The 21,836-nt window shown below is 40.3% G+C and overlaps 2 protein-coding genes across 2 annotated transcripts; both read right to left on the minus strand.

Moving 5' to 3' along the window:
* Positions 1-2,038: 2,038 nt before the first annotated feature.
* Positions 2,039-2,392, minus strand: LOC131230421 (glutathione S-transferase F13-like). The gene has a single exon (XM_058226348.1). The coding sequence runs from the start codon at positions 2,390-2,392 to the stop codon at positions 2,039-2,041; it is 354 nt and encodes a 117-aa protein (XP_058082331.1).
* Positions 2,393-11,465: 9,073 nt separating this feature from the next.
* On the minus strand, positions 11,466-15,137 carry LOC131231467 (glutathione S-transferase F13-like). Its single transcript, XM_058227669.1, has 3 exons — positions 14,958-15,137; positions 14,810-14,858; positions 11,466-12,024 (listed from the first exon to the last, which is right to left on the minus strand). Exons 1-3 carry the CDS (start codon positions 15,105-15,107, stop codon positions 11,564-11,566), a joined length of 660 nt encoding a protein of 219 aa, XP_058083652.1. The 5' UTR covers positions 15,108-15,137; the 3' UTR covers positions 11,466-11,563.
* Between the last annotated feature and the right edge of the window lie 6,699 nt (positions 15,138-21,836).

Genomic DNA, 21,836 nt, shown 5'->3' on the forward strand with positions numbered 1-21,836 from the left:
CAGTCATAGTGCAATACATTTGGCTAAGAATTCAACCTTTCATTCAAGGACCAAGCATATTGCCATCAGATATCACTTCATACGTTTGTTACTGGAAGATGGATCGATTACTCTTGAGAAGATTCATACAACTGAGAATCCTGCGGATATGCTGACCAAGGCAGTCACACAAGAGAAGCTAAAGCTCTATTCAGCTTTGATTGATCTTCAGGCTTAAAGACGGAGAGGTGGTGTACTCCAGATGTAGAAGATGAAGGTTTATGGTGATGTGTCTCCAAGTAGGAGATTGTTGAGATGTGGAGCTACATCTGGGGGCCGCTCGACTAGCGGAGTGCCCTGCTCGACCGATCGAGTGGCCCACTTGACTAGTTGAGGACTGGTTCGACTCAAAGTCCAGCGAGCATCAGGTTTTGGGTTCCGACGTGCTCGACCAGTCGTGGCCCATGCTCGACCGGTCGAGCAGCCTACTCGACCAGTTAAAGTTATGCAGATTAGTTTCTGGATTTGATGCGGACTGCGGATTTTTGAGTCGGTTTTCGCAGATGTGCGAAAGGAAAGTTGCCTAAACTATAAATAGGTGTCCCTAGGGCTTTTCTAGGATATGGAAAATAATTCTAAAGTGTGGGCAAAGAGTTTTCTCTGTACTTCTGAGGGAGAAGTTAGTATATTGCCTTGTAATCTTCGCTTTTCTTCATAGTGAAAGTTTGCATCTGTAGCTTTTTACCCTTGTTGGGGTTTTTCCACGTATATCTTGTCTTATGGTTTGTTTGGAATGCTTTGATTCTTTTTCTGATTTATATTTCTTTCTGTTTATCATTTATGGGTAAGACCGGAGATTGGATCTTTGTTCACTGCGTTGTTGGCGTGCTGCGCAACAGTACATTGAGTAACTCATTCCAGTTTATGAGATATGCCCGTTTTAAGGTTCTAACGATCTTGATGACTTCTGCCTCCGATCGGGCCTTCTTTGATCCATCTTGGACATAAAATTACCCACGACCTGCTCTACATCAAGATAACCCATCCAGAGATCTGAATGCTGTCCAGACGAAATTGAAGTCTGGTTCGAAGCTCAATACAAGCCTAAGCTTAAGCCCACTTAACTGTAGGACCTTAACAAACCAAGAGTGAAAAGTTCAAAGTACTCAAGTTTCATCGGAGTTCCCGTTAAAACGACGATAATGCTTTTAAAGGATTTTCATGGTTTTGTCCAAGATCCACCCACTATGTGGTGCAACAAGATCACTGCTATTTCTTACTTCTATCCTAGCTTTTATGCTAGAACAAATCATGTGAACATCAGATTTTCATTTTATTCATGAAAAGGTTCTTTAAAAATATATTGATATTCATATGTAATATGTCACTAAAGATCAACTAGCTAATATTTTTTTTACCAAAGGACTTTCATCCACGAGTTCTCCAAATCTAAAGCAAAAGCTGATGGTTGGCAGACTGCCTGTCAGTTTGGAAAACATAGGCACCAATCTGAAAAGCTTGGCTAAAGTTTTCTAACCCATCTACCTGTTCCAATATTGGGACCCACAGGCTGATTGAACCAGATTTTCTACTGGGAAAACATATATAAGGTTGGTCCATGTGCCATGTTAGCACATGTGTGGCATATGAGCTTTATTTACACATGCATGTGCACTTAGCAAAGCTCTACTTTCATCTATTAATTTGTTTTGGGTCAGGTCGGGTAGGCTCAACCAGCCCGGCTCGTCACTAAGCTACATGGGCTGACCCCATTTACTTAAACGGTCCACATTTTCTGATCCAAGCTGACCCAGTACCCATTTAATTAGCTTAGCTAAACCTGCCTCATAAGTGGCCATGGGCGGACCTGATCCATTGCCACCCCTAAGTGGGGCCCACCAAGTAGACAACATAAATGGATAAAATGAGCAAGACACTCAAAAGAAAATCCAAAATCACTCAAACAAAACAAAGACTACATATCAAAGAGAGATTGTTATCAACATAATGACAATCACACCATCCATGCTTTATTTCTTTCCCAAAACTCCCTCAGATCTCATGCTTTTCCTCCAAAGGTCATCCCCTCAATGACTTTCGTGGAAGCAGGCCACGACGAGATGTCATCCCACCATGCCTTCACATGCGGGAGTGAGCTAATCCGTGAAGCTTTGGGAGTCTTCGTGAAGTACTGAATGTATGGGATGTGATGCAGATCCGCCAAGCTGTAGAAATCCCCAGCTAAGTACTTGCTCTTGGACAGCCTCTCTTCATAGACATCGAGAACCTTGCTTAGTTTCTCAACATTCGTCTCGACCACTTGATCGTCAGTGGTCCCACCGAGCAATGGACTAAGGATCTGATGGATGATGGCTGAGATTGGCTGATTGAAATTATGAGCTTCCACATCCATCAGACTCCAACCAATGCCAACTCATTGAGGTTGTCCAGCCTCAAAAGATCAGCGCCCATGCTCTTGTGCTTGGTCACTATGTAATGGGTGATCGCACGAGATTCTACACATCCCATGCAATTATCAATAAAATGCAAATGGTGATTTGCTTGTGTGCAAACTTCTTTTTAATTAGGGCCTGTTTCGATACGAGGAATTCATGAAAAAAGAAATTACCCGTCTTTTTGTTAATTTGAGATTTCTTGTTATTTAGATTCGAAAAAAAAAATTAGACTTTGCGAAGATATCGTTACATACATTTCTCTTTCATAAGATATAAGGTGATTATTGTATAATAAATATTCAATTTCTATTGATCATCTAAATAACACTCCTTTTTTTTTTTCTTTTTTCTTTTTTTTTTTCTAATCGATGAAAGTATAATGCTGAAAAAAGATAATCATTATATATATATATATATATATATGTCCGCACCAAGTGTTTTTTTGTATCCAAACAAGCTCTAAGTGTCATTTGGGAGGAAAATCCCATAATCATGTTTAGATCTTATTCTTGATTTTGGCGGGCCTTGGGAGCCATGCCCTACAAGGCAGATCTCCATTGTTAAATTGACATTTTCCCATACAAAATTGTGATTTTTGGGACTTTAATGGGCATTATTTTGAGCCATGATGCACGATTTTACATGGTGTGTAGAGGTGTACACAAGTCAAACCGAGTCGAGCTTGGTGCAGCTCAACCTGGCTCAGCCACTAGCTGACCTTAGCTCGAACTCGGCTCGGTTCGGTCAACAGCTCGAGCCAGTTCGAACCAAGATCGAGCCTGACCGGCTTTTTTACAAACACATAGAGTGCACTTTCAATTTCTTACTGGATGTAAAACAACATCATCTATTTTCAGGTATTTCATCAAACACCTTGTAGGCAACATTAAAATTAAGAAAAAATAGTATTTGTTTCACATACATTCCTTTCTTGCCACCATCCGACACTTTGTTGAGACATTTCATCAAACGCCTGGTGAGCAACATCAATATCAAAGTAACCGAGTAACCTAATTGGTTCGATCTGAGTTCGATTCGAGTTGGGATTCAATCCGTGTCAAGTCAAGCTTGGGCCATAAAAGTTTTGGATCAAACTGATATTTGTATGTCACCTTTATTCAGGTTTGGTTGACCTTATTAACAGCTTGGATGAAAATAAACATTACTGATCTACTTGCGGTGGACCTTGGGAAGTTTTTAATGATGAGTGTTCAATCACTATTATTTCTTGTGGTGTGGTTCACCTGAGGTTTGTATCTGCTTAATTTTTGGGACCATGAACTAAAATGGGCCAACGGATGGACGGCGTGGATATACAACACATCATCAAGGTGGACCCCATGGTAAGGGTAACAACACCTAATCCACTCCCTTTGCGGAAGAATCGTGACCTCCTATTCGAAAGGTACTCGTCTGCTGAGTAAGGTTGCATTGGATTTTTTTATTCTTAATCGTCCAGTAAATAAATATTTTAAGTGCCTGTGAGTCATCCATCACACTCTGCACTAGTATTAAAGTTCTTTTTTTATGTAAAAATAGAGGGAGGGCGGCCAGCTTTGACTTTCTGCTTTTTGTTTATTTCTTTCTTACTGGCTGAGATAATATTTTAAAGAAAACAAAAAAAAAATGGAATAAACAACTGTTGGAGGTAAGGGACCAGATGACTGCATGCTAGGATGATCCAAACCGTACATATTGTAGTCCATAACATGGATGGACTATGATTCCCAAATCGGGACTTCTGTTTGTTAACTCTTAGTTTGTTTCCTGTCACATGTAGTGTGTGTGGGCATGATAGAATCAATATATCAGCTCGATCCAAATTGATCAATTTCGACACTAAGCATCGAAGTAAGTAGATACATCCATTATAAATGTATATGATCAATTTCTGAGAAGACCAATCGCATAATCAATCACTTGCAGAATTTTATATTGAAAATGTGATAATTAGATATAGTGAAGTTCTTCTTTTCAAGATGAGTTGATTTCTACAGTTCATAAGAAAGGATTTTTTAGATACCAATGTAATTAAACAAAATAAAAAATTCACAATCGGCCAATAAAAGTAACAACAAGAATGCAACTCATAGAAAAAAAAAAAAAAATCACTTGGATAAAAGACAAATTTAACATATGATAGCATATTTGGATTACAAATAAAATTATAGCTAAGAATTATCAATATTTGATTATCACCACTCTTAGAATACGCTAAGATAAAGTAAATTAATAGATTTGTTGGATTTAATTAGATTTATAGATGAATGGTAATATTTGCTCTGTGAATTTTTTCTTCTATTTGTAGAGTTTTGGTACATGGTTTATTTTTCCAATGCTTCTTCCATTATCGCATTGGTTATTGTAATTGAAAAGCCTTTTCTATAATTTTTTGTGTTTGTTATGTTTTTCTTTCGTGACCCCTTATTGTTTGTTGGCTAGATTCAGTCACTCGGTCATCTCATGCATCTTTAACTATTTCACAAACTTTCTCTTTTGGCTTGTTAAATTTTTAGATAACTTGATCATGTAACTTGGTCGACTACCCAATGACTTGTAAAAATGAATTTACATCCGGTATAATTCCACAAAAAGCGCTCCAGGTTTGTTGAAGTGTTTTTTTTATTCATCTCTATTTATGGTATAATGCCACGTGTAACTCTCTTATATACAGCAATAAGATACAGCACAGTCAACGGATTAGTTCAAATTTCAATTTCAAAATTGAATGCCAACAATCGTACGGTGAGGCGTTTGCTATATTTTACATGATTTGACCCACTAAAAGGACAGGTTGGATTATCCGACTACAATGTCCTGTTCCTTGGAAGGTGAGTTATAATATATACAGGAAGAGCATGATGCTTGATACGCAAGGCATTTAGAAATTGTACACATGGTTTACAGTAACTCAAACCCACTAAATTGTGGAGCCCACCGTCACGGAGTCATAGGCCCAAAATAAGATTGGTTCAACAATTCTAACCTCTACTTTGTGGACACTTGTTTGTTGAAGTACGACAAAGGATTTTTTTATTTTTTATTTTGATTTTTGACCGTCCAATAAATGTTCACCAATCTGATGATAATATAATTAAATAAGGGTAGGTTTTCGTTCATGAAACATCTAACTAGGGCACATAAATGTGAACATTTTAATTTTATTTACTTATATGTCATGTATTCAAATTCTAAGTGTTTGAGTATCATCTATCACGCTCCGCCAGAGTATCAAAGTCTCTCTCTTTAGAAAGGGCAGCCGCGGGCATGTTCAAGTCCAATCTAAAATCATACCTAAGGAAATCCTAACCATGGAATTGTTAGGGTCCATCAAATGTCTGGATTACCAAGATGCATGGCCCACTTGTCCATATTAAAATCTCAATGATACATTACAAATCCTCACCTCTACATCACCGATCGCATAATTCCTCCTGCAAACTTGTAAAGTACACTGCGGTGCACATTTTACTGTGCACTGTCATGATTCTGGGGCGGCATCTACATGGTGTGGCCCACATGTTGAGGCCGGCAAGGTGGGACAAAAAAGCATCTAGGCAAAGTAGACCGAATATGCGACCTCATACGATGCATCAGGACCGTAGCCATTGGATATGGGTCATGTTGCAAGGATCCAAACCATTTATATAATGGGCCACACCACGGAAGGGTTATACCCGGAAAAAAATAATCTTCGACCATTTATTAGTGGCATGAAAAACAATGGTTAATTTCGACAGTCCATTTTAAAACAAAAATAAAGAGTAAAATGATCAAGGATCAAAATGGTCTAATCTGATGGAATTTAATGGATATCACCAATCTTCGGTGAGGCCCATCATATGAATGGTTTGGATATTGGTAATATGATTCCAGATCCAACAGCCACAGCAACGATGTCACGATGGTCGTTGATAGGGGTGCACGTCGAGTTGAACAGAGTCAAGTTGTCTTCAGCTTGAACTCGGCTCAAACATTGGCTGACCTTAGCTCAAACTCGGCTCGGCGTGGTCCTTGAGCCTGACTGGCCAGCTCGGCTTGGTTCAGTCAGCCACTCGGGCCAGCTCAGGCTGAGTTCGAGCCAAGATCAAGCTGAGTTTGCCGTTGAGGCATTTTCACAAACACCTGAACTACAATTTTAAAAATCCACTGTTTTACAAACAAAGGCAATGGTTTTATAGGTGTTTTCTCAAACACTTTATAAGTAACATAAAAACCAAGAAAAAAAGAGAGAGAGAGAGAAATATATATATATATATATATATATATATATATATATATATTTGTTTAATGTACAAACCTTCCTTCCCACCGGCCACATTTCCTTGAGTCATTTTATCAAACAGTCGGGGAGCAACATCAATGGCAAAGTAACTGAGTCACCAAACTGGTTCAATCCGAGTTCAATTCGAGCTGGATTCGTTTCAAGACGAGTCAAGCTAGGGCTGTTCGAACTCATTTTTGAGTTCAAAAAATCAACTCAACCCGGCTTGAACACAGCTTCGAACCGAGTTGAATCGAGCTTTTTCGAGCCAAGCCGAGCCAGCTACACCCCTGAAGTCGACCGTGTCTCATTGGCCCAACTTTTCCTCTAATTGGAGGGATCTTTTCTAGCCGTTTGGATGGTGGGCCCCTTCTAGAATAATAGAATAGTGGTCTTCGAAGGTGGTATATTCCTAGGTTTGCTACATACACCCCCACGTGGCTGTTGGATCTGCAATGACATTTTTATCATCCAAACCGTTTATGTGATGGGCCTCTCGTTTTGGACTATTTGGACGCTTTGATCATTGCAAAGCGACCCTGATCCATTTGCTATAGTCTCTACCTTGCTGGCTGCAACATATGGGCCACTCCATGTATATGGAAGCCGTCTCCAAAAATCAGGCCGGTGTACCGTGAAATGTGAACTGTAAAGTACCCTACCAGGTTTTCTCAATAGGAATTATGAAATGTACAGTATCTTTGAGCCTTGAATATGGGCAAGTAGGCCACGCATCTTCAGGATCTAGACCGTTGATCCGATGGGCCCTAACGTGTATGGATATTGTTCTAATAATCCTCTTGATTGAGCTCTGACAGTGTGTTCTAAGTACCCGATCATTGACCACCAATTGCATCATTAGGATCACCTGATCAGTAGGATTTTAGGGTTTTGCTCCATCCATAACAGGGCCCAAGACTCGGACGGCCCGGATTGGACATGCATGCCTGAATGAGTTGCCAAGCGTGTTACTACCCCGAGTCAAACATAGATAATCTAGACCTTTTTGTTACTACGCTTGGATGATCTAAACCGTCCATCTTGTGGGCCAAACCATGGATTGAAAAACGATGGGATGATAGAAGTCATAGGATCGGTGGCATTCAATTGAAAAGGAAAATTTGCCAATTAGTTGATTAAAATCGTCCAATCTGCTTAATGTTTTGGGATGCATACTCTATCTATTTTGGGGACAACAAGATGGACCGTTCAGATGATCCAAACATGTTGACTTCTGATCCCTTACGTCCAATAGAAGGCGCTTCTAAGTTCCAAAAGCTGCTTTTCCGCATCCTGATCCTTTAAACGGAAATGGGCCAGGTCAGGAAACGAATTGGCTACTCCCCCTGCCACCGGCCAATGGTTGCTGGTCGGTGCTCTGTGGGCCCCATCATGATGTATGTGTTTCATCCATGCCGTCCATCTATTATTATAGATCATTTTATATTTACGAGACCAAAAATGAGGTATATCCCAATCTTAAGTGGACCACATTATAGGAAACAGTGTTGAAGGAACATCAACCATTGAAAACTTTTTGGGGCCATAAAAGTTAATCTTTGTTTTTCACCTTCATCTAGTCCTATATGACCTACTCAACAGATTGGATTTCAAATAAACAGTACAGTGGGCCATAGGAGGATTTTAATGGTGGATATCCAAGCACTATTGTTTTCCTGTGGTGTGGTCCACCTGAGATTTATATCTCTGATTTTTGAGATCAAGCACTAAAATGACCTATAAAAATGGATGAACGAAATAGATGACATAGTGGGGGACACAGCGCACCGACCACCAGCAAAGGGGCTGGAGGCCGGGGGAGTAGCCTATCCAGCGACCAGCCAATGGCTGATGGTCAGTGCTTTGTGAGCCCCATCATGATGTATGTGTTTCATTCATTCTGTCTATATATTTTTCTAGATCAATTTATGGTAATACACAAAAAATGAGATATATCTTAATCTCAAGTGGACCACGTTACAAGAAACAGTGTTGAATGAACTTTGACCATTAAAAACTTTTTGGGGGCCATAAAAGTTTTAGATCAAGTTGATATTTGTTTTTTCCCTTCATCTGGGTCTTTATGACATAATAAACAGATTGGATATCAAACAAACAGTACAGTGGGCCTTAGGAGGATTTAAATGATAGATATCCAATCACTATTATTTTCCTATGATGTGGTCCACCTGATACTTATATCCCTCTCATTTTTAGGATAAAGACCTAAAAATATATTTAAAAATGGATGAACAAATTGGATGAAACACATACATCATGGTGGGGCCCACAGAGCACCAACCACCAGCTCCGAGGCGGGTGCAAGGGGAGTAGCCAATCCGTTTCCAATGAGGTTGCGGTTATAAGGGACACGGATTTCCTGCTAAACCCTTCCGCATGAAGTTCCTGCACAAGAATTTTGAGTGGGGCCCACTGTAATGTTTGTGAGAAATCAAATCCGTCCATCTATTTTTCAACCTCATTTCAAGAAATGTTACCAAAAATAAGGAGGATCCAAAACTCAAGTGGGCCATAGGAGATGAAACAGTGGGGAAAGGAATGCCTACTGTTAAAACCTTCCTAGGCTCCACCTAGCTGTTTATATGCCATCTAAACTGTTTATAAGGTCTTTTCACTCAGATAAAGTGAAAATAATGAAAAATTAGATCCTTACAAAACTTTTATGGCCATATAAATGTTTCAATGGTGGTCACTGAATCTCCACTGTTTCCTCTGGTGTGGCCCACTTGAGTTTTTGATCCTTCTCATTTTTAGCATTATATCATAAAATGAGCTTAAAAATGAATAGAGGGTTTGGATTTCTCACAAACATCCAAGTGGCCTCACACAGAATCCTTGCGCAGGAACATCGTGCCAAGGGTTTCGCAGGAAATCTGCGTCCTGCGGAAGCCATTGCCAGTAAGTTCCTGTGCTGGGAACCTAGGTGGGACTCAACGTGATGTTTGTGAGATATCCACCCCATCCATACGTTTTTGATCTCATTGTAGGACTTGAGCCCAAAATTGATTAGGATCCAAGACTCAAGTGGGCCGCACCAAAGGAAAAGGTGGGTAGGGAAATTCCTACCGTTGAAACCTAGTGGGGTTGACAGTGATATTTACATGCTATCTATACCTTTCATAACATCATTCCTACTGGGATGAAGAAAACACAAATATTATCCTGATTCAAAACACAAATATCATTCCTACTGGGATGAGTATTTTAAATGTGGAAGTTCAATCCTCACATTTTCAACCCACTTGAACATTGGATCCGGCTTGTTTTTGTAAGTCCTAAAATAAGCTTACAAAAGGGATAGACGGTGTGGATTTCTCACAAACATTACGGTGTGCCCCACCTAGGTTCCCAGCGCAGATCCGCTCCGATGATAATGACGTTTCCCAATTATAAAAAAATAAAAATTAAATTAAATTAAATTTTAAAAAAATTTAGAAAATCATCTGCCATTTTATTCACGCCATCCATCCATTTGGCCACATCAGTTTAAGGCATTAGCTCAAAAGTGAGGCAGATCCCCACCGTTAAAACCTTTCTAAAGCCCACCCACCGTAATATTTATTTTCCATCCAACCTGCTCATAAGGTCAAATTGACCTTGATCAAAACTTATACGGCTCCAAAGGAGTTTTTGTTATGGTGTCCGTTCAATCTTCAGCTTGTGATCCACTTGAGCCTTAGATCTACCTCATTTTTTGTTTCATATTTAAAAAATGATCTTGCAAAACAGATTAACAGCGTGGATAAAACATGTACACATTACGGTGGGCTAAAGTTTTCTAACCCATTTACCTGTTCCATTATTGGGACCCACATGCTGATTGAACCAGATTTTCTACTGGGAAAACATATACAAGGTTGGTCCATGTTCCATGTTAGCACATGTGTGGCATATGAGCTTTATTACACATACATGTGCACTTAGCAAAGCTCTACTTTCATCTATTAATTTGTTTTGGGCCAGGTCGGGCCGGCTCATCCAGACCAGCTCATAAATAAGCTACATGGGTGGACCACGTTTGCTTAATTAATGGACCACATTTTCTAATCCAAGCTGACCCACTACCCATTTAATTAGCTTAGCCAAACCTACCTCATAAGTGGCCATGGGTGGACCTGATCCATTGCCACCCCTAGGCGGGGCCCACCAAATAGACAACATAAATGGATAAAATGAGCAAGACACTTAAAAGAAAATTCAAAATCACTCAAACAAAACAAAGACTACATACTCGATGATAATGCACATCGAGTCGAACCGTGACAAGTTGTCCTCGGCTCGAACATTGGCTAACCTCAGCTCGAACTCGGCTCGGCCCGGTCCTTGAGCCCGACTGGCCAGCTCAGGCCGAGTTCGCCATTGAGGCATTTCCACGAACACCTGAACTGCAACTTCAAAAACCCACTGTACAGTATCTTTGAGCCTTGAATATGGGCAAGTAGGCCACGCATCTTCATGATCTAGACCGTTGATCCAATGGGCCCTAACGTGTATGGATATTGCTCTAATAATCCTCTTGATTGAGCTCTGACAGTGTGTTCTAAGTACCCGATCATTGACCACCAATTGCATTATTAGGATCACCTGATCAGTAGGATTTTAGGGTTTTGCTCCATCCATAACAGGGCTCAAGACTCGGACGGCTTGGATTGGTTGCCAAGCGTGTTATTAGGTGGGTTCCACCAAATAGACAACATAAATGGATAAAATGAGCAAGACACTCAAAAGAAAATTCAAAATCACTCAAACAAAACAAAGACTACATATCAAAGAGAGATTGTTATTACGATAATGACAATCACACCACCCGTGCATTATTTCTTTAGCAAAACCTCCTCAGATCTCATGCTTTTTCTCCAAAGGTCATCCCCTCAATGACTTTCTTGGAAGCAGGCCGCGACGAGATGTCATCCCACCATGCCTTCACGTGCGGGCGTGAGCTAATCAGTGAAGCTTTGGGAGTCTTCATGAAGTAGTGAATGTATGGGATGTGATGCAGATCAGCTAAGCTGTAGAAATTCCCAGCTAAGTACTTGCTCTTGGACAGCCTCTCTTCATAGACATCGAGAACCTTGCTTAGTTTCTCGGCATTCGTCTCGACCACTTGATCATCGGTGGTCACACCGAGTAAGGGACTGACAAGGATCTGATGGACGATGGCTGAGATTGGCTCATTGAAATTACGGGCTTCCACTTCCATCCAGACTCCAACCAATGCAGACTTATTGGGGTTGTCAAGCCTCAAAAGATCAGCGCCCATGCCCTTATGCTTGGTCACTATGTAACGGGTGATCGCACGAGATTCTACACGTCCCATGCAATTATCAATAAAATGCAAATGGTCATTTGCGTGTGTACAGACTTCTTTTTAATTAGAGCCTGTTTCGATACGAGGAATTCATGAAAAAAAAAAAAAACTATCCGTATTTTTGTTAATTTAAGATCTCTCTCTCTCTCTCTCTCTCTCTCTCTCTATATATATATATATATATGTATGCAGACGTGTCATGGGGGTCTAATCCGAACGGTCCATGTGATGTAGAATCCCATGAAACCTTAAGGGACAAATTTTCGCCTGATCTAAAATTCTTGTGGGCCATAGTAAAGAGAAATGCAAATCAAGGGAGGAAACTGTTTTTATTTTTCATGGCCCACCAAAGTTTCTGATCAAAGTAAAAATTGGGCCGGGATGTCTCATGAGGTGCTGCTTCACCAAATGTTAGAGTCAAATCATATATGATGGGTTCTCAAAAGAGTTTGCCCCATGCGAACGGGTGCGCAGGTGAGCATGCAGAGCTCTCTCTCTCTATATATATATACTCATCATACGCGATATGACTCCAAAATCTGAACGGTCCACGTAAAGCAGCACCTCATAAAACCTACCAGGGCCAATTTTTTACTTTGACACAAAACTTTAGTAAGCCATGAAAAATATAAAAAAAAAAAGTTTCTTCCCTTGATTTATATTTCTCTTTGCTATGGCCCACCAAAATTTTAGATCGGTGTGAAAATTTTGTCCTTTGACGTTTCATGGGATTCCACATCACATGGACCATTCCGATTAGACGCACATGACACATGTGCAAAGGTGACAATTAATGAATATTAAAAAAAAATTTACTAATGGAAATGGTATCCCTTATATTTATTTCTTTTTTAATCAAATACAAAAAAAAAAAGAGGTAATCATTATCGATATCTATGTTTGCACCAAGTATTCTTTGTATCTAAACAAGCTCTAAGTGTCTAAGGGTCATTTGGGAGGAACATCCCATAATCACAATTAGATCTTATTCCTGATCTTGGTGGGCCTTGGGAGCCATGCCTTACGGGGCAGATCTGCATTGATAAATTGGCATTTTCTCCTATGAAATTGTGATTTTGGATTCTCATAACTGGGATTATATCTACACCTTTAGCCATTGGAAAACAGGTAATGGTGCAGATAGCTTAGTGGACTTTAATGGGCTATATTTTGGGCCATGATGCATGATTTTACATGGTGTGGCCCACCTGAGTTTTGGATTAGACGGATTTGTGGGGACCAAGAGCTAGACCACCTATTGCACTAGAATTGGGTAGACCTATGTCAAATGTACGGATGGATATTATGTGTTTGAATCTGGACGGTCTGGATTGTGGAAACACGCCCACCTTCAAAACTTTATTCTGAAGCTGGCTCTACTGCAAATCTATACAAGTGAAGCTTAGCCCACAAGACAATAGTTGGGAGCGAGGCCACCATAAAGTGTACATGACATCCAATCCGTCCATCATGTGCATCTCCTCATGTTCTCTCAAGTGCCAAAAAACAGTTTGATAAAAAAACTCAGTGGGCCACAACATGTAAAATCATGCCTGAAACCCCTACTATGTCTTCGTGTGGCCCACCTCAGTTTCGAAATGGTCTTAGTTTCGGGTTCTCCATTCATCCTGGTGGGACGCACCTCCTGAATGGATTCGATGGGATATACAAAACACAGTACGCTCCACACAATTCTAGAAGGTCCTTAATGGTGCCATCCCCACCCCAAGTGTTCCATGTGGTGCGGCCTTCCTGAAATTTGGATCGGCATAATCGGGATGGACGGATTGGATTTCACGCATAACCTCATGCTGGGTCCACACATGGCATTGTAGGTCAAGCTTAACCAAATCGATCCGATCAAGCCACGTGTGTGTATTTTATACCATTGATTTGAAGACCACCAATAGAATGGCTAAGATCACCCAATCCGAGTGATTCAAACATTCCCTTGTGTGGTATAGAGGAGTGTCTACCATATTTTGGTTAGATGCGGGCCACCATATCATTTCCCTTTATCTAATCACAGTCCTGCCGAGTGGGCCCCAAGTTCAACCCAGTGTGGATGGACCATGACCCAAAAGTCTATTGATTGGAAAATCCTAGCCATTCAATCTCTGTACCAATCTATTGAATGTGGACCATTGATATTGTATTTTTTTTTTTAACCATGTACAAGATGTCAATTGAAAATTTAGGATATTTCAGCATGGTCCATCAGAGGTAGGACCCATCCTTTCGATTGTCTGAATCACCATACCATAACATATAACTCCCTTGTCCAAAGTCTCTTTCTCTGCATGGCCTACGGCTTTCTTTCTTGAATCCACTCCGTCCATCATGTGATCATTTGGATGAAAGCTTTGAAGGAAAATCATCCCGATCTACAGTTCAAGTGGGCCACAACATAGGGAAGAGTGGGAGGTAATGCCAACCATAGATTTTTCTGCAGGTCCCACCATAGTGTTTATCTTCCATCCAAACCGTTCATCAGGTTAGACTCTCCAGGTTGAATGTACAAAAATCAGCTTGACCTAAAACTCAGGCAGCTCACATGGCATGAACGGTAGCCGTTGTTTAATGTATTCACCGTGTTGATTAATCCTACCCGAGTTCGAAAAGGATCCGAATTTTACTGTATATGGTAATCATGACGAGTATCACTTGATGGACGGAGTGGATTTCACACAGACATCAAAATGGACCCCACAAAGGTCGAACGGTGTACAACTACCCGTATGCTTTCCGTACTAGCATTAGAGTAAAAAAGAGAGAACTAACCAAAGAGCGTGAGATCGCCATCCTCCAAAGCCGGGACCTGACCAAACGGCTGCCAAAAAAAAGAGACAGAAAATACCCTTAGAAAGAAATTTACAAACAAGAGAAAAGGGCTGGGAAATGAAGAAACGAAGGGTAAAATGGGAATTACGTTTTTGGTGGCGAGGTAGGAAGGCTGCTTGTGCTCGCCTGCTGAGAAGTTTACGGGAACGAGCTCGTAATCAACGCCCATCTCATGCAGGGAGAAGAGCACACGTGCCGCGCACGTGGAAAAGGGAGGACCGTATACCTTCAGCGCCATCTCTCTCTCCCCCCGCAATGCAATGGTTTTTGGAGGGGGTTATAATTATATATACGAGGAGTTATTTGATACTCTGCTGCGGAAGACGCTTCAGACGCAGGTACTTAGATATAGTTACAGTTACAAAAATAAGACTTGCGGAAGGGAGTTAGTTACCCTTTTCCATGTGGGCCCACTGTCCATTTTTTCAGCAGCTCGTTTTACGACGTTGTCCCAAAAATTAAGTAGGTCCAAATCTTCGCTGGACCACACCACTGAAAAAAGTGGCGAATGACTATTAAAAACTCTTTGTAGGACATAAAAGTTCTGGATCAAACTGATATTTGTATTTCTACCTTCAGCCAGGTTTGGTTGACCTTATCACGGATTGGATGTAAAATAAACATTACTAATCTACTTGCGGTGGACCTTGGGAAGTTTTTAATGGTGAGCATTCAATCACTATTGTTTCCTGTGGTGTGGTCCACCAGAGGTTTGGATCTGCTTAATTTTTGGGACCATGAACTAGAATGGGCCAACGGATGGACGGCGTAGATATACAACACATCGTCAAGGTGGGCCCTATGGTAATGGTAACTTCCACTAAGGTGCTATACTGCTGTGTAAGGGTGCATTGGATTTTTTTTTTCTTAACCGTCCAATAACTATTTATCAATTGGACATTAAAATGACAAAAAAGAAGTAATTTCTGGTTTGTGATACATCTAAATCTATACCCATATTTTGGACGGTTAAATTTGAGTTAATTCTATGCCACGTATGCAATTTAAATATTTTAAGTGCCTATGTATCATCCATCACACGCTACCCAAGTATTAAAGTTTTTTCCGTTAAAATTGAGGGAGGGCGGCCAGCTTTGACTTTCTTCGTTTTGTTTATTTCCTTTCCTACTTGCTGAGATAATTTTATCTTATTTTTTAAATTAAAAACAACAGTTGCAATTTAGACGTTTTATGTGAGGTAAGGGACAAGATGACTGCATGCTAGGATGATCCAAACCGTACATAAAGTAGTCCCTAACATGGATGGACTATGCTTCTCAAATTAGGACTTCAATTTGTTGTCGCTTGGTTTGTTTCCTGTCACATGTAGTGTGTGCGGGTGTATTAGAATTGATATATCAACCCGATCCAAACTTATCAACTTCAAACTAAGCACCGAAATAAGTAAATACATCCATTGTGAATGTATATAACCAGATTCTGAGAAGACCGATCGCTTATACAATCACTTACAAAATTTTATAATGATCATGTGATAAACAGATGGTGAAGCTCTTCTTTTGAAGATAAGTTGATTTTTTACTTTTCATTAAAAAAAAACTTTTCAAATACTAGTGCAAAAAAACAAAATAAAAAATTTATGATCAGTTAATAGAAGTGACAAAAAGAATGCAACTCTTGAAAAAAAAACAAACTAATTCGATAAAAGATAAATTCAATGTATTAGTGCATATTTGAATTACAAATAAAATTATAGTTAAGAATTACTGATATTAGATTATCAGTTCTCCTAAAATATATTAAGATAAAGTAAATTAATAGATTTATTGGATTTGATTAGATTTATCGATGATTGGAAATATTTGCTCCATGGTTTTTTTCAGTTATTTGTAGATTTTTGGTATGTAGTTTATTTTTCTGATGCTTTTTCCATTATCGCAATGGCTACCATAACTTAAAAGCCTTTAATATATTTTTTGTTTTTGTTACATTTTTCTTCCCAGACCACTTATCTTTTGTCGGCTAGATCCTGTCTCCCAGCATCTTAAACTATTTTATAAAATTTTTCTTTTTTACTTGTTAAACTTAACTTGTCATATAATGTCGTGGACCACTCAATAACATGTAAAAATGAATTTACACCGGTTATAATTTCACAAAAAACGCTCCAAATATATTGAACTGTTTTTTATTTATCTTCTATTTCTAGTATAATGCCCCGTGTAACTCCCTTATCAACCGGAATAAGATACAACACGGTCAACGGATTAGTTAAATTTTCATTATCAAAATTGAATGCCAACAATCGTACGGTGAGGCGTTTGCTACATTTTACACGATTTGACCCACTAAAAAGACAGGTTGCATTATCGGACTACACTGTCCTGTTCCTTGGAAGGGGAGTTATACTATATACTCAGGCAGAGCATGACGCTTTATACACAGGCATTTAGAAATTGTACACGTGGTTTATATTAACTCAAACCCACTAAATTGTGGAGCCCATCGGAGTCATAGGCCCAAAATAAGATTGGTCCAACAATTCTAACCTCTACTTTATGGACACTTGTTCGTTGAAATAGGAGAAAGGATATATTTTTTTTTTCATTTTTGACCGTCCAATAAATGTTCCCCAATCTGATGATAAGATAATTAAATAAGGGTAAGTTTTCGTTCATGAAACATCTAACTAGGGCACATAAATATGAACATTTTAATTTGATTTACTTATATGTCACGTATTCAATTTCTAAGTGCTCGAGTATCATCCATCACGGTCCGCCAGAGTATCAAAGTTTCTCTCTTTGGAAAGGGCAACCTCGGCCATTTTCACGTCCAATCCGGACCATCCAATCTAAAATCACACCGAAGGAAATCCTAACCATGAAATTTTTAGGGTCCATCAAATGTCTGGATTACCAAGGCGCATGGCCCACTTGTACATATTAAAATCTCAATTATACAGTACAAATCCTAGCCTCTAGATCACCGATCGCATAATTCCTCCTGCAAACTTGGTAAAGTACACTGCGGTTCATATTTTACTGTGCACTGTCATGAATCTTGGGCGGCATCTACACGGTGTGGCCCACATGTTGAGGCCGGCAAGGTGGGACAAAAAAGCATCTAGACAAAGTAGACCGAATATGCGACCTCATACGATGCATCATGACCGTAGCCATTGGATCTGAGTCATGTTGCAAGGATCCAAACCATTTATATAATGGGCCACACCACGGAAGGGCTATGCCCTGCAAAAAAATAATCTTCGACCATTTATTAGTGGCACAAAAAACAATGGTTAATTTAGACAGTCCATTTTAAAACAAAAATAAAGAGTTAAATGATCGAGGATCAAAATAGTCGAATCTGATGGAATTTAATGGATATCACTCATCCATGGTGAGGCCTATCATATGAATGGTTTGGATTATGGCAACATGATTCCAGATCCAACAGCCACAGCAACGATGTCACGATGGTGATGTGTGAACTGACAGTGGGGTGTACTAACAAGCTAACAAAATTTATTTAAAAAAAAAAACAACAACAACAACGATGCCACGATGGTCGTCGACCGTGTCTCATTGGCCCAGCTTTTTCTTTAATCGGAGGGATCTTTTCTAGCCGTTTGGATGGTGGGCCACTTCTAGAATAATAGAATAGTGGTCTTCGTGACCCAGATCCAACGGCTACAGTCTCCACCTTGCTGGCTTCAACATATAGGCCACTCCATGTATAAGGAAGCCGTCTCCAAAAATCAGGCCGGTGTACAGTGAAATGTGAACTGTAACGTACCGTACCAGATTTTCTCAAGTAGGAATTATGAAATGTACAGTATCTTTGAGTCTTTAATATGGGCAAGTAGGCCACGCATCTTCATAATCTAGACCGTTGATCCGATGGGCCCTAACGTGTTTGGATATTGCTCTAATAATCCTCTTGATTGAGCTCTGACAGTGTGTTCTAAGTACCCGATCATTGACCACCAATTGCATTATTAGGATCACCTGATCAGTAGGATTTTCAGGTTTTGCTCCATCCATAACAGGGCCCAAGACTCGGACGGCCCGGATTGGACATGCATGCCTGAATGAGTTGCCAAGCGTCTTACTGCCCCGAGTCAAACAGAGATAATCTAGACCTTCTTTTTGTTACTACGCTTGGATGATCTAAACCGTCCATCTTGTGGGCCAAACCATGGATTGAAAAACGATGGGATGATCCTCGTCATAGGATCGGTGGCATTCAATTGAAAAGGAAAATTTGCCAGTTGGTTGATTAAAATCGTCCAATCTGCTTAATGTTTTGGGATGCATACTCTATCTATTTTAGGGACAACAAGATGGACCGTTCAGATGATCCAAACATGTTGACTTCTGATCCCTTACCTCCAATATAAGGCGCTTCTAAGTTCCAAAAGCTGCTTTTCCGAATCCTGATCCTTTAAACGGAAATGGGCCAGGTCACCAGGAAACGGATTGGCTACTCCCCCGCCAGCAGCCAATGGCTGGTGGGCGGTGCTCTGTGGGCCCCACCTTGATGTATGTGTTTCATCCATGCTGTCCATCTATTGTTATAGATCATTTTATGATATGAGACCAAAAATAAGGTATATCCCAATCTTAAGTAGACCACATTATAGGAAACAGTGTTGAATGAACATCGACCATTGAAAACTTTTTGGGGCCATAAAAGTTAATCTTTGTTTTTATATGACCTAATCAACAGATTGGATTTCAAATAAACAGGACAGTGGGCCTTAGGAGGAGTTTAACGGTGGATATCTAATCATTATTATTTTCCTGTGGTGTGGTCTACCTGAGATTTATATTTCTCTCATTTTTGGGGTCAAGCCCTAAAATGATCGGTAAAAATGGATGAACAGAATGTATGAAACACATACATCATAGTGTGGGCCACAGAGCACCACCAGCCACGGGGCTGGAAGCATGGGAGTATCCAATCCGTTCTCAGGTCACCGCATGCTGCATTTAATACAGCAGTGATGACGTTGGACGCGTATTAGGTCCACTGACAGGTTGAGTAGCGAGAATGACTCGTATCCAAAGCTAGATACCCCAGAAAACAGTGGAGAGAGTCACCCTCACCGTTAAAATTTTATAAGGGCGACAGAAGTTCTGGATGAAGCTAAAATTTGTGTTTTCCTTTCTTTCATGTCTGACTTACTTAACTCAAGCCTCGGTGGATTTCACTACGTATGGGTACTCGAACCCTTGACCATGTCTGTCTTACCTTAAGAACACGTTGGATCTCAGGTAAATATCATAGTGGGCCTTAAGAAGGCTTCAATGGTGGGCATCACTCTTTCCACTGTTTTCTGTGGTGGGGCTCATCGGAGCTTTGGATCTGACTCATTCTTTCTCTCAAGCCCTAAAATGATATCTCCAAATGGATAGACAGTGTGGATATAACACATACATCATCGTAGGTCCCAAAGAACTTAATGACGTCACTTCAGCAGCCCTTCTCGCTACTCAACCTGGAGTATCTAATCCGCGTCCGATGACGTTACGATGATATCGGACACGGATTTCTTTAGCAGGAAGTTCCCGCCCTGGGAACCTAGGTGGGGCCATATGTGATGTTTGTGAGACATCCACCCCATCCATCCGTTTTGTGATCTCATTGTAGGACTTAAGCTCAAAACTGATCAGGATCTAAGACGCAAGTGGGCTGCACTAAAGGAAAAGGTGGGTAGGGAAATTCCTACGGTTGAAACCTAGTGGGGTTGACAGTGATATTTACATGCTATCTATACCTTTCATAACATCATTCCTAATGGGAAGAACCGAAAACACAAATATTATCCTGATTCAAAACTTCTGTGGCCTCACGAGTATTTTAACCGTGGAAGTTCAATCTTCACATTTTCAACCCACTTGAACATTGGATCCGGCTTGTTTTTGTAAATAACTCCTAAAATGAGCTTACAAAAAGGATAGACGGTGTGGATTTCTCACAAACATCACGGTGTACCCCACCTAGGTTCCCAGCGCAGGAACTTCCTGCCAAGAAATCCATGTCCGATGATAATGACGTTTCCCAATTATTAAAAAAATAAAAATTAAATTTAAAAGAATTCAGAAAATCATCTGCCATTTTATTCACGCCATCCATCCATTTGGCCACATCAGTTTAAGGCATTAGCTCAAAAGTGAGGCAGATCGATCCCACCGTTGAAACCTTTCTAAAGCCCACCGTAATATTTATTTTCCATCCAACCTGCTCATAAGGCCAAATTGACCTTGATCAAAACTTATACGGCTCCAAAGGAGTTTTTTTTTTTTTTCTTTATGGTGTCCGTTCAATCTTCAGCTTGTGATCCACTTGAGCCTTGGATCTACCTCATTTTTTGTTTCATACTTAAAAAATGATCTTGCAAAACAGATGAACGGCGTAGATAAAACACGGACACATCACGGTGGGCTAAAGTTTTCTAACCCATTTACCTGTTCCATTATTGGGACCCACATGCTGATTGAACCAGATTTTCTACTGGGAAAACATATATAAGGTTGGTCCATGTGCCATGTTAGCACATGTGTGGCATATGAGCTTTATTACACATGCATGTGCACTTAGCAAAGCTCTACTTTCATCTATTAATTTCTTTTGGGCCAGGTCGGGCCGGCTCATCCAGACCAGCTCGTAAATAAGGTACATGGGTGGACCACATTTACTTAAATGGACCACATTTTCTAATCCAAGCTGATGGTTGGACGGGTTGTTACATATGCCCTAAAAGGATCATTATATTTTTATGGGTACTCTGCCCAGGGTCATTCCCAAAAGGATCGGCACGGGTGCTCTGCCCTGGACGATTCCCTAAAATGAGCAACACACACGGGTGCTCTGCCCTGGGTATTTACCCTAAAAGTTTATTCACCGGATGTTCTGCCGAGGGTCATTCCTTAAAAGGATCAACAGCGGTGCTCTAACGAGGGTCATTCCCTAAAAGGATCAACACACAAGGGTGTCTGCC

This window comes from Magnolia sinica, chromosome 17 (assembly GCF_029962835.1).
Source record: "Magnolia sinica isolate HGM2019 chromosome 17, MsV1, whole genome shotgun sequence".
NCBI classification, from domain to species: Eukaryota; Viridiplantae; Streptophyta; class Magnoliopsida; order Magnoliales; family Magnoliaceae; genus Magnolia; species Magnolia sinica.